General features: G+C 29.7%; 1 protein-coding gene across 1 annotated transcript; it reads right to left on the bottom strand.

The window, feature by feature from the left end:
• On the bottom strand, positions 14,730–15,287 carry LOC109128060 (5-methyltetrahydropteroyltriglutamate--homocysteine methyltransferase 1-like; the record flags this gene model as incomplete). Its single annotated transcript, XM_019233768.1, has 2 exons — positions 14,730–14,974; positions 15,081–15,287. Coding segments are annotated over 2 exons (294 nt in total), but the record flags the coding sequence as incomplete, so codon positions are not given.

Genomic DNA, 15,293 nt, shown 5'->3' with positions numbered 1-15,293 from the left:
AGAGTTTCTTACAATATTGTAAGATTAGTTGGGTCCATGCTTGTGTAATATATGTAGTTAGTTATGGTGGGAAGTTTCAAGAAAAACCAAAGTCACAAGAAATCTTAGTTGTGAGGTGTCTCATGGGACACTATTATCCAATATTCTCTTTTGGTTTCATTGTTATCCACTTAGGGAAAACAGACCAAACTTTTCCCTTCTTTTTCTTATTGTTCATATAACCGTTTACACTTAGATAACATTTTTTTTTTTTTAAATGTAAATATTCGGTAAATTCCGTTTGTAGATCGATCACTAGTTCAGATTAGTTCGTACATTTGTCATTGATAGCATCCTATCCTGAAAACTACTAAAAAAAAGTAATTAGAGTTTTAGCTTTATGAAAAAATTACTTAATAAAAAGTACACACACATATCATAAGAAACTTTTTATGAAATTCGTAACATTGTTTTATAATAGTTAGGTTTAGACTAAAGATTTAAATTTGGTGATACGTATTCCAAAATAAGTATGAATCTTATTTTATTTTTTTTCATATCAAATACATCACTAGGAAAGTCATAATATAGTTAATTTTGTTGCTGCCAACGATCAAGTAGTCTAATTAGCCACGAATACTTTACGTTTCCTGTGTTAAATCAATTATTCTTGGCCATATATTTATAGGAAATATAACATTATACTCTAAGTGGTCATTGGTGATCCTCTTATAGTCATGTGGACCTAATTGGTATGTCAAATAATGGGATTTTTTTTTATTTCTGATTTGAAATCAAATTCAAAGGAAAAGGGATTGGCAAGGCATGATGTAAAGTTGTAAACAACATGCAAGAATATACATATATACCTCTTACTTAAAGGAAATTTTGTTAACTAGGGAATTAATTTTACACCTTACAATGCTTGACTTTTTCCTAAAACTAACTCCATGGGTAACATGGTTGGATAGTGCCGGCGGATGGCAACACTGTATGTAGGTATGAGAAGCTCCCGGAGATATATCCCCTCTATGTAGAGTCTGAGTCCCTTTTATGGGCTATGAAATGTTTTATTTTGATCTCTATAACTAATACTGATTTTTACTTTAGTTTTTCTCAAGTTAATTTTAGTGATAAACTTCTTTTTGTAACGATTCATGTTTGGGACGGATTTTGCAAACTTCCGGAAATTTACAAGCTACTTTTTTTTTTCTCTTTTGTCTAACTTATATTCTACGTCGTAATAATGTTGGTGCTGATTACACGTATAGTTTCCTTTTTCCCCACGTAGTTTTTTTTTTTTTTTTTGATTAATTTTTTCTTAAAATCATGTCTTATCGATATTTGAATGAAATAGGGACCTTGTTAAAATGAATATAAAAATTAACTCTATGGAATGGATTGGTTGATTTAAAACTGAATTAGTTTTCCATTTTAATGGAGTATCAATTAGATTAGACCAAATACACTGAATCATTTGAATTAATAAGTTGACATTAATACTTAGACAATTAATACTTAGACAATTAATCTACGCCTAACATGCAAATGTGGCATATATATGTGACGAGAGGGCAATTTATTTAAAGCGTTAGAGACAATATACTTCCAATATGTAAGAATGTATGCGTACCAAATATTAATCAATAATTACCAGGTCAACTATATATAAAATGCACGATTATATAATATACACCATCATAATAAAATAGTTTAAAGGCTCGATTACACACTAATATATACTTTACCATGCTTCTTTGGGCTCTTTCCCCGACTCATGATAAAACTGTGTGATCTTTTTGTCTCCGACTCGGTAGTCGGTAGTAGGTTTTATTTATCGTCTGCGGTCATGCCTTTATTCTATGGTGATCGCTATTCATGGTTTCGTTCTTTATCATTGAATGTTTCGTAAAACTATAATCATCCCTCATGTTCATACGAAATTGACGATTTATAATTTTTTCATAATTTACAAAAATTGATTTTCTGTAGTTTTTACTTAAGTAGCACTAATATTTTGTAAACTTCAAAAATAATCATTGAAAATATTTAGTTTTTTTACTTAGTAATGATTTATAATACAAACCATCCCACCAACCCATTCGCGGAGCTTTCACCACCAATTGTTTAACAATTTAATATAAAAATACTTCTTTTATAATTTATTAGAATTATAGGCGTCACTAGAATTAGTTAAAAAACGCGAATCAAATTTTTTTGTTTTTAAATGTAGTCATGAATTTGATGTAAAATTAGCAATAAATATTAAATATTAATGTTGGAGATGCATGATGTGAATTTTAAAACGGTTGAAAAGTTGAGTTTCAAAAATAGATCTTATATTAAGTTCTAAAGTTTAGGATAGTTGAAAACTTTTCAAATATAGAATTCTATTGGTTTAGAGAATCTCAGAGATTCAATCTCTACATTATCAGGCGAACCAGTGCACTCTGTAAAATTAAGAGAAGCAACAGACCGTAGAGTCAATATATAGTGAGGTTAATAAATCGTAAATATGTATTCATTGCACTGTTTTTTTGGGTTCAAATCATCACTCACTACTTAGTAGCATATTTTAATTCACAACGGTAATCTTTTTTTTTTTTAATGTATCACAAATGATCAGTACAAACTACAAACTGGTAGTAACTTGAGACAGAATTGTAGCCACCTCTTTGTCGCAATTTATGACCAATTTGTACTTTAAACTAACCTAATCGGAATAACAGATTGTTGTTTTCATGAAAATCACGTCGCATTCTTTGGGCAATGACAATACTAATATTTTACTTTTAAAAATGATGGTAGTATATGTAAAAAATAGTAGAGATATATAAATTTAAAACAATAAAATAATAATACTAGTATTATTTTAAAATTATGGATGTATCAAAGTTAACTATACAGTATGTGTATATTATACATACACGTCATTTATACATTAATTAGGAAAACAGATATAATTTTTTGGAAATAGAAACAATTGATGGGAGTAAGGGCCCACTAATGATGAACATGATCAAACCGAAGAAGACACAGTGATCTTCGAACAAAACTCATTTGTTGATGTTTCGGAAAATCTTGGATTTATTTCAGAGACTGCCACAATAATTGAGGTGTGGACAAAACTCAATTTTGTCATTATGTTTCCTATGTTTCTCATAATTATTGGCAGCTGTACACAGTACACAGACACATATATATTTTGGCATCAATATAGAAGAATGAAATGGGTCACAAAGACAACACCACGATCTTACCTTCATTTTTGTAGGTGACTTTAATTTAGTAGAATCTTGGTAAAATCATATATACTCGATCATATGGTCTTCTAAACTAAGATGGTATCACATACTAAATCATCATTCTTTTTTTTTTTTTTTTGAACAAACCATCCTTTCATTCTTTTATATTGATAAATAACTTGGATTGTTTATAATTTAATAAAATCAAGCTGAAACGAAATCAATATGAGTTATGAAAATAACAATCATATTATTATACTTTTTTTTTTTTTTGTAAATCTGATCATATTATTATACTATGGATCAGATGTGATAATATATATAGAAAGGCCTATCCTTGAGGTTTGTTGTGTCTATTCCTGATGAGGAAACCTTTTGATGCGCTGGATCTTTAATAATTATATGCTTATGGTGGATCCTATATCACTCTCTATAAATAGTTGTATATACTTAAATGATGTCCCAATGATATAATTAGTGGATTAATTATTATTTTAAGTATTAGTAAAAAAATTTCAGTTGAAGATTACTAATCGCGTGTTGTTGTATCCGAATTTCTATTTGGTGGGGTTTTTCTTACAGATTTAAAATATTTGTGTTTTCAGTAACAATTTCCAAAATAAATATCATCTAATAACGATTTGGTTAGTATTTAGTATTTAGGTTTTGGTTAAATATACTTAATTTTCAAATAATTGGTTTAGGACTAGTTTTTAATTTTTTGGCTACTTTTAAATTCAGATTCAGATTCAGTTTTTTTTTTTTTTTTCAGGATATAAAAATGAGAGGTTCACATAAATTATATTAAAATTATTATGAGATCTTTAGTTTGGTTCATATCATAAAAAATCGGTTAGTTTTGTTTATAGGATACAAAGAGACCTTCTCTTTTGTTTTTGTTTTAGAAACGGTATCTAATACTATAATTATGTTCATGGTGGATCATATATATAGGGTAATAGAGTTTTGGAAAACAAATTGTTTTCTATGCGATCAAGTTTCAACATTTTTAGATGGTTCAACGTTAACTCTAAACATAAAGGAGGAAAGCTACCAATGAAATGGAAAAGGTCCTTTACAGTTTGCACTATCGATCAAAATTTGCTCATGCACAGGATGAATAGCATATATATATATATATATGTATATATCATAGGATCAAATCATTTGAAAATTTTGATTTTATGTTTTTGTTTTCTATACGTCAAGGTAAGAGACTATGAGTTGTAGATTTTTAGTGTATCATATCAATTTTTAGTTTTTTCCATGCAAACCCTTAATTAGAGCGAGCCAAATGCGGCGGGGAAATTGGTGAGCCGTATATATCTTAGGTTACACACGTCCTTCCATTTGCTCGAGACATTTCCGATTGCTTAGAATTTAGGAAATTAAGTCAACGTTTCATACAAAAGTTTCATTAGTGCCTTTATGAATTATGATGGCTCAACCGGTATTTAACTAAATTGTTATTTTGTTATTAATGGAATCCCGGGTCAAACATTTCATAATCTACATGGTAAAAAATCATCTGTTTCAGGAAAAACTATTTGTTTTAATTAGAGAATCATATTAAATATTTATTGTCATGTAGTAAATAAAAAATTACCAAAACGATGTACTATATATAAACAATTTAACCGAGCTTAGGGGCTTACCGATTATGCTGGGATTCTCTTTAACTGATGTTAGGTCAATAGAAAACAGTACAACATTTTATGCTTACTACAAAATTCGGTTAACATATCGACAACTATACTAATCTAGACGATAAGTTAAAACTTAGGTCCTCATTACTCCTTTTTAAAAGTATGCCTTTGTATTTGTTTTGTTCTCGGATGGAAAAAGCTACATTTTTTTCTTTGGACATAGGAAAGCTACCTAACAATAGGGCAAGCAAAAAAAAAAGAGTTTTTTTTTCAGTTCAACATCGGATCATCATATCATGTTTTCTTGTACAATGGGCGTGTCTTATAGAGTGCAGGTATACATCATGTTAGAATTATATTATACCTATAATATAAGAGCGGTTAGCTAAACAACAAGGATCATAACTACTAGCTAGAGTCGATTGAAAAAAAAAAATATTTCAAGTTCTTGAGCATAAAACTTGCAATACGTTGAAGCTAGTAGACTCTCAGGTTAAACATGAACATGATACCTAATCTAACTTAATTTTAGTTCTGAAAATCCCTTCGAGGGTTTTTTCAATAATAATAAATTTTCATATAAATTAAAAATAGTCATATCAATTGTTCTAGTTTTGTTGAGCATACATCACCCTATTAAAAAATAATTAACATTAAATATATAGATGCTTTAATTATAAGACTTCACCTATAAATTAAAATCAAATCATTCATATATATTGGCCCCATGGGTAACAACACAATAGCATACATATGATAGTAGAAGAAAAATATACACGATATGAACACGTATATATATGGATCGGAGAAACCAATCCCACGGCATGAATGATGTGCACACATATACACGCGCATAGGTATATGAGAGTCTCGAGAAATGTATTATTGATGAAAAATGATGGGAATAAGGGGGGTAAACTCGAGGGGAAGAGTTTATTGCCAAGTAAGGAAGATTATGTGTGTTTGATTGGAGAAAGAGTGACGGATTTAACATTCTTTGTCGTGATCTAATTATTCGTCTTTCGTATTCCTTAGCAGCCTTCTTCTTCATATATATAGATATTATATATTGTCAAAACTCTATGTTTTTGTTGTATTTTAGTATTAATTGTTGTATGAAATTTTGGATTACCTCCATAAATTAATCACAACTTACAGAAATATAATGTTAAATTTTGTCTTTTAGTCTTTAAGCATTAAAATACAAGATTATGATTTAGATATAACAAAGTTTATGTATTATTTAATATTTTTGATATCTTTGTATGATTCTGAATAAATCTGTTGAGAGATACAGTTAATTGATTACGTTATATAATTTGTAATTATTAAATTATTAAATTCATTATTTAGATTTTGATATCCAAAAGGGTTACATCTAACTAGTAGACAAATCATTTTGCCAACTATTAAGATGTATATATACAGATATTTTAAAAACAAAATGAACAAGGCTTGCCAAACAAAAGAAGAAGAGAATGAATGAACAAGAAAACATGGTTATGTCATGAACGCTTGGTAAGAACATCATGGCAAATTTTAAATGCTCGCTTAGCAAAGTACATGCTGTCAAAGTGTCAAGGAATACGAAAACAATATTATAACATATTCCCATTTTTAAAACACCAAGGTCAGGATCAAATAGTATATATGTGCTCTAAATAAGTGCACATGGCATGCCTTTACTATTCCTGCAGATTGCAGACCAAATCCTAATATCATTATGATTCGTTTTCTACCATTTGTTGAAATTGACTCGTGCTAGACTTTTTATGTATATTCTCTTTGTAGCCTCTAAATAAATCTATTAATAATTCATCATTATATTTACTGTTATGCCTTCAATTTTCATTAAATCATTTACAAATAATTTAGTCAAATACTCCACTCTCTTAATTCTATAATGTCTCTACAAAAAAATTTAGAGGCATAGTGTATGCTAACATGAGTCAGATATCCATTCATATGATCACTGATATGATAATATTCTGTTACGAATACACATTTTTATGCGGTGTGAGATCTCCGCATTTATGAGATACGACACAAACTATACAGTTGAGTTCACCAAGCCAATACTAATATACAAAAGTAACATAAATCGTATTATCAAACATCGATCTTTCTGCTTTTGACCGCAATATCAACGGAATAATGTGGGGTGAGAGCTAGTAAGACTATATTAAGGCCGTCGCATTGAGGGCCAAAATATGAATTCATACAGAATAAATTCGCCGATGATTTTTTGTTTATTTCTTAATGTAAAAAAGCCAAATACTGGAATAGAGAAGATACCATATACACCAATATTTATTTGTATTCAAGTGAAAGAATGCTATTAGATGCGATACTCGTTGGATTCTACTTTGACTTTATGACCATTGGTGATTGTTTTTCTGTATGCTTTATGTGTCGATTTTTTTCTACTTACATCAACATCTTTCTTAAAGAAGCACATATTAAGGAAAATATTTTGTAACTATCTAATGGGTATTAAGTTCAACACACAAAAAAGAAAAAACAACCAAAGTGGTACTCCTCTGGTTTTTTTTACTTGTCATTCTAGACTAAAATTTTTGTTTTCCAATACTTGTCATTTTAGGTTTCCAATGCATATGTTTGACAAAAGTACCAATTTTATCCCAACTACTTAAATGATTTGACCAATAAAAAAATTAAAAAATGTATTAAAGAAAGGGTATAATAGAACATTGATCTAGTTTCTTAATTTGTATGCAAAGCTCTAGAACGACAAGTAAAAAAAACCGGAGGGAGTATTAATTCATGGAATCTAATAATTAATGACTCCAATAGATATAAGAACATTCATTGTATCTCAAAAGCATATTTTAAAACTCTCACTAAGTTAGTTAATTATATGATTCAAAAGAAATAGTTTTGATTGTGATAAAGAACTAACATTTGACACATGATATATATACATACTGGTACTCTATGCTATTTTTTTTTTTTTTGAATAATATGTTCTCTATAATTTCCTTACATAAATGTTAAAGTTATAATCAAATAAGTGGACAAAATATTTTGTCCTGTCTTATTTTTGTCATATATATGAAAATAAATTCTTGATTGGAACATAATCTCTAATCATTGTAGGAAAAGAACGCGACAGATGTATGAATGAGAATTTTACAACATTAAATACAAATTAAACATAAATTTTAATTATATACAGTATATATATATATATATATATATATCTATAAATATGATTTTTTATTTGTTTTTGTAAAAAAACGTATAATCCTCGTTTTCCATCTAGGATAAATGCTGGAATGAACCAACAAATGTGACTAAAGCATAAAATAGCGAACACAAAGCCGATAATAAGGATTAAAGAGGTAAGCCGGCCTTTGTGTAACGTTTGCATTATGTTGATTAAAGATCTAACTATTATTATTTTACAATTATAAACCATGATGGCAGATTGATCATTATTCGCTTAACGATTACTAGGTCGTAACGCCATGACATGCTACTGAAATGAACCTTAATGATGGCATGGACCCAAACTCACTTTTAGTTAAAGGCGGTCATGCGAACTTAATAGGAATATATGCAAGCCATAAAGGGATAAACCTATGTTTAACAAGCTGACAAGAGCGGACACGTCTGATCGAGCTTCTTGACCGTGATCAACCCGGGAATCAAGAATCTTTGGGGAAATACATTTGAATTTTTATAAGAAATTATATAAAAAATGATCTGAGAGTCGCAAACGAATAATGAAATTAAGGTAACGTGTTGATAAAATAAAAAGCGAAATGTATGTACCTAGATATAACGGTAGAGGTATGTATAATGTATATCATCATATAAATATCATGCAGGTTAGTGAAATGATAGATAATTAGAATGCCATTATAAAAAGGGCCAACAGGCAGAAAAATGTTGATGAAGACAAAAAAATTATCAAATGCTCGGGATGGTTCTTGATGTGGCACCACGTGTTGCCACGTTTATGTTTCTCTTTGAGGAAATATCTGGTTTAATGTATTTATAGATAGCTTTTTGCTGGTTAAAATTTTATATATGGATTTGCTATTTATTAAGATTTTAAACACAAAGTTACATTTCTATGTTTGAGTTTTTTTTTGTTCTATTTTTTTTTTTAGTTTTTAGTGTTTATTATTTAGTATGTATATTATGGATAAAAAATTCAACATTTTAAAGTGGCAAAAAGTAACAATTCTAAAATATTCGAAATAAAATGACAAATCCAAAAAATGATGAGCCAAAAACGACATATTCTGTAAGAGTCCTTTAATTCTTTAATCCATCTTATTTTATATTATCATTACTATAAAGTTATTAGTTTATAAATTTTCAACTCAAAATCAATTGATACTTTAAAGATTAGTCTATATCATTTTAGGTTTTGTTGTTTTTTTATAATGTGATTCCTAACAAAAAAAATATCAGGTAATTAGATCACAAATACTCTCTAGTAACCAGATGTTCATCGTATATGAAACCACGTAAGCTCTATCTTAAAAACACGATTTAACAATGATAATTCAAAACAGGGAAATGAAAACGACACACTTAATATCAGGATGTGTGTACAAGTCACGAGACAATTCTTAATCTAGACTTTATGTCAATTTCTCGATATTATTAGTAAAACATAAATAAAATACGTGAAAAAAGGAAAAAAGAATACAGATGAAATTTGTATAATTGACATCAAAAGATTCGGAATGATATAACTTAGAAACATGGGAAATTGTTATCTACAAGTAATAAGCATCTTGTATTCTCGATTGTGATTGGCAGCGCAATATATATATATATATACACATATATACATCAATCTCATAATGCATTGAACTCTATACATTTTTGCTACTAGTTTGCAATTTATGTTCTTGTAAAAGAGATTATGATTAAGTTTATAAATAATTAAAATAAAAAGGAAAATGTTATGTTTATTAACAATTTTTTAAAAAAATAGATTTACTGCGTGTGACTTTATAACTTTACTAAAACCACATATACGAAAGAGTAGACTCACCAATTGACGAAAGGCTCACAAAAAAAACTTTGGAGAAATAATCGTATAGAATAATTTATGCATGATGCTTTAATATACTTTCTTTCATTGTCAGAATAAAGCGAGACATCGTAATTTTATGGATCACCAAATGGTATCTTTTTTTTTTCCCTCTCAATAAAAAGCTACTTTCTCATTGTTTTTTTTTCTCTCGTTAACTTAACTTTTTCATTTATTTTTTTTAAAAAAAACTTAACTTTTTCATTGTTATTTTTTTTTTCCCAAATATATACATATTCATGATTTAACCACCAGATAAACATTAATATAGATAACTAGAAAAGATAAATGTTCTGTCTTATACTCTTCTTGACGATACATTTTATAACGAATTAAAATACTAGTACGTTATATGTTATGAAATGGTATTACTAACTATGTAAAAAAAGGCTGATGCATGTATAATTTCATTTTACAAACGGGGGCCTTTTGCACCAAGAAAAAAAAAAACAAACGGGGGCCAAGTTATGACACAGATAAAGCTGAAACCTATTTTGCTTACTAACATTAAGGGTTTTCTATAGAGTTTCCACTGTATCAATATTCCCCATATACAATAATATATATATATATATATATATATACACACCAATCATTAGTGTAATTTAAGTAGACGTGTAAGTTGGGATGCTTATAAGGCCGACACATGGATAACGTGCGCCAGTATAATTCACAAAATAAGTATGTGTTTGTAATTAATCAGTGTAAGTGACATTCATATGTCTTTGTATATAGGAAAATAAAATAAGTAAATAAATAAGAGAGATATTTATAAGAACTACATCTTTCTAGTTTCTTATTTCAAAAGTCTAGTAGTTTCTTTTAAATTTTATACAGTGTATAATACTAGCAGGGAGAAGAGATAGGGAGAGAAAATAGTGTTGATGAAAGAGGGGCAAGTTTGATTGGGGGAGGTTGAAGAAGCGTGTGATCGAGAACTTTGAGTTTATGATTAATTAATATTTCTTTTGTTCTGCCGCCGCAATGCTATTGGACTTATTCATAGTTTCCTTTACGATAACAATAAAAAATTAGGATAATAAAAATATATGTGGTCAATTTAATTCTTCAGGTTTTCCATCATAATCACATGAAATGATATAGTATTATATATATATATATATATATATATATATATATATCTTTGCATTTTAGCCAACTACTGTAATTGCAACATGTATAATGTATTCATATACCCTCTTACATATGCGGGATTTGAACGTCAAATAACAATTGAGGTCAAATTATATGCGATCTGTGTAGTAATATTACTAGATGCATGCATATATATAAGCGGATGGAAAATAAGATGGAACTTGAGATATTAGTAAAGAGTATACTACATTAATTAATTTAACATATATTTTCTGGTGTACAAATTAATTAGTTATTCATTGCTCATTTTGTTTTGGATTAAAAACTCATGACTTTGACAAAGTACCACAAGATATATTTAGAATGCACGTAAAAAAAAAGAGAATACTGATAGATGACTTAAACAAACTGACCATTTCATCACATGTGTTGAATAATCTCATTTGCTATGGTTCACAAATCTTACATTCTGATCTTATGATAGGATGTATCAACTGCATCGAGCATCAATCAATCATCCATAAACAACTGAAAACATCAAAGTCTCATTAATTGTGTTATTATTTTTTGATAAAACATCAAGGTATCTAAATCTATCATTGGTTGATTTCTTCATTCTATGAGGAAGTACATTTAAAGCATTTTGTAAAGTTAACAATTAAGGTTTTTTAGCGCCAAACTTAAAAAGATAATAGAGCATATATATATACACTATAATATTGTGTATTCTGGTATTATGTTTATATATAGAGTTTGTATTCAATCAACTGTTTGTGTTATATATATGAAGGTATGTCAGGCAAAACTAATTAACAAAAATGTTTAACGTCCTTGATAGTTTCTTAAAGATACTTTATCGTATATGTAGATTAATTAGTTCCACGAAATAAACTCTTATTATTATCACAAGTAGATTATATGACAGTTACGTATCAATAATTAGCTTAAGTTTGTCTCGTAGGGATTGCAGCCATAAAAAGCTGAATTCATATAAATCATCTAAGGAGAGATAGATGGGACAACGTGGATAGCATAAGGTCCATGCATCGATAGGCCTAAAGCATCTCATCAAAACACTAGAGCTAGCCCTAGCTATATAATAAATACGTACCCACTATATAGATAATGTGTATTATTTGTGTGTATGTATATTTGTGTGTGTCTTTCGCCTAAGCCTATAGCATTTGAAAGCTATAGACCAACCGAAGAGAGGTAAAGGAGAAGAAGAAATCTAATAAAGTTAGAAAGGAGAAATAAAAGAGAGACATCACTTCTTAGATATTGTTTTCGCTTTTCGAACTTCAACCTCATGGGACCACTAACGAATCTTTTGTTGTTTTTTAAGTTTTTTTTTTTTTTTTTCACTTATTAACTTTTCTTAATTGAGAAATTTACTCAATCTCTCGGGGTCGGGTTACTTTTATCCATATGTACTATGATTTTTCTTTTCCTTACAATCAATCTAAACGGTACCTTTTTCTTTATTTGGGATTGTGTCCCGAACCTTATTTCGATTCGTGTCTATAAGAATTAGAATTACTAAGAAAACAAAAAATACAAAACATATTATATCCAAGTCTCTAAGTCTTGGTACCAAAAAAGCTGTATGAAATAAATATTATTCTGTCTGCTCTCACATAAATTGATGTTTTAAAAAATATTTTTTGTCTCTAAAAGATTGATTTTTAAATAAAAAAAACTAAAATTATATTTTTATTTTATACTATTTAGTGGCATAAATTATTTCAAGTGGCATAATATTTAGTGGATTATGTTTTCTCTTTCTACTATAAAATAATTATAAATTAGTTTAAAAATAAAAAGCTTAACTTTTTCTTAATATGTGTGAAACTATTGAAACATCAATTTATATGAGACAGAGCGAGTACTTAAATTAAAAAAAAAAACATAGTTGATTTGTATTATAACTACCAACCAACAGAATGACACACGAATTATTAGTTACACAAGGAAACACAATTACTAATAACTTTATCAAACGATTATGACATAAATGTGTCCGGATCCATCCGAAATCCCCTCAAAGATAAATAAATTATAAATAAAAATGGCGACTAATAAGTGTTACTAAACTAGGTTATCCTATACGACGATCAAGGAGAAAAAAAAAAGAGTCAAAGATCTTCAAACTTAAGCATATTCCTTAGCTGAAACTAATCAAGATACCATTGCGACAAAAATAAAAATAAAAAAGTAATGAAGAGTAATTTACAAGCTTCACTCATACTATAATAAAACTGAAAGAAAAAAAAAACTCAATTCAGACGTTTCGGGTAACTGACAACGTGGACTACATAGACATGCCCATTGACGCTTCTTCGTGACTTCATCTGTGACCAATAGCCTTTGTCGAGAGACACATTTGATGTGTGCAGCAGCAGAAAGCCAGAAAGAATCCCCCTCTCTCTACACACTACCAAAATATCACACGTTGCAAAGTGGGCCTTAGACAAGTGGATCAGGCCCAGTGACTTCAACGTCGCTTCTATGATAAGGACAAGACAACATACGCATAGGTACATAAACATTACAACCCTAAGCATGAATTATTAGGCATTTATGATTGGTATTAATGTCATAATTAATGATTCTTAAAAGCTACTCTCTAGTCTGTTTAGTATTATTTAGATTTGTTTGGGACCTTGATTGTAACCTGTGTAGACCAATGTGTCCGTGAGAGTTTATAAAAATGCATAAAGTCTCCATCACAAGTTAGGTCTTTGGCAATCAAATATACTATAGTACTTATAGATGATTTTTCGAGATTTCCACTTTTTGCATAATAAGTGAAGGCTTTTTGTATGGATTGGGCCTAGTAAAAAAAAGTTTGAGGCCCATATCTCTCTCCTTGTCTCTCTCTCTCTCATCATCATCAACAATGGGTTTACTGGGTCAACTTTTTTTCACCAAGAAATCAATTCGTCACCTTTTGATATGGGAATGTGACAAAAATCATCAATCTGGGTTCTGTCTGATTTTTTTTTTTCTTGTCTGATTCGTTTGTTCTGGCGATTCAACTCTTCTTCAACGCCCTGAGTCACCCCCACGACATTAGATAAAATATACTACTAAAGTAAATATATTTAATTTGTATAACTCCCAACCAACAGAATGACACACGAATATTAATTACACAAGGAAACGCAACTACTAATAACTTTATCAAACGATTATGACATAAATGTGTCCGGATCCATCCGAAATCCCCTCAAAGATAAATAAATTATAAATAAAAATGGCGACTAATAAGTGTTACTAAACTAGGTTATCCTATACGACGATCAAGGAGAAAAAAAAATGAGTCAAAGATCTTCAAACTTAAGCATATTCCTTAGCTGAAACTAATCAAGATACCATTGCGACAAAAATAAAAATAAAAAAAAAAGTAATGATGAGTAATTTACAAGCTTCACTCATACTATAATAAAACTGAAAGAAAAAAACACTAAATTCAGACGTTTCGGGTAACTGGACAACGTGGACTACATAGACATGCGTACACATTTTGATTAGATGCTATATCCTCTCTCTCTCGACGAGAAAAAAACCATATGCATCATAATCTAACTTCTTCTAAAATATTCTTTTTAAGAAAGTTATTAAAAACCAAATAAAACACAAAGCATTTTATAGAGAAAGAGAAAAACGTTTCCTTGTTCAAATCAAAACTTTTCTTCACTTGGCACTGGCGAGCTGGGAACGGATAAGCTTGGCGGCATCAACCATGTTCTTGAGGGCGGGCTTAACCTCGGTGTACTTACGGGTCTTAAGACCACAGTCAGGGTTAACCCAAAGGATGTTCTGCTCTAGGACAGCAAGCATCTTGTTCACACCCTGTCTGCGATTTCCTCAGAAGATGGTATTCTTGGAGAGTGGATGTCGTTGAAGTGGGAGTAGCACATGTGAGTGTGGATCTGCCAAAAAAAAAAAAACCACCAGAAGCATATAAATAATGAGCAACCATAAAAGCGTTACACTACGCGAGACTAGGTAGTAGGTATGTTGTTTTTTGAAGCAAACCTGGGTGCTGTCTTGGACTCCACAGTTGGTGATTCTGAAAGACTGAACAGCCCAGTCCAAGTAGAAAGCATGCTCGGATTTCCTGAGTGGAAGTCCTTCTCTAAGTGCAGCCTCATCAATCTGAATGACACCGATTCCACCCTTCTCAAGATCCTCGACTTCGTCCTTGATGGCCAAAGCGATCTGGTAACAGGTTTCGTGCCTACAAAAGTT

The sequence above is a fragment of the Camelina sativa genome, chromosome 12 (assembly GCF_000633955.1).
Source record: "Camelina sativa cultivar DH55 chromosome 12, Cs, whole genome shotgun sequence".
In the NCBI taxonomy this organism is placed as follows: Eukaryota; Viridiplantae; Streptophyta; class Magnoliopsida; order Brassicales; family Brassicaceae; genus Camelina; species Camelina sativa.
Note: the sequence above shows the minus strand (reverse complement) of the source record. Positions and strands in the feature narration are given on the sequence as shown.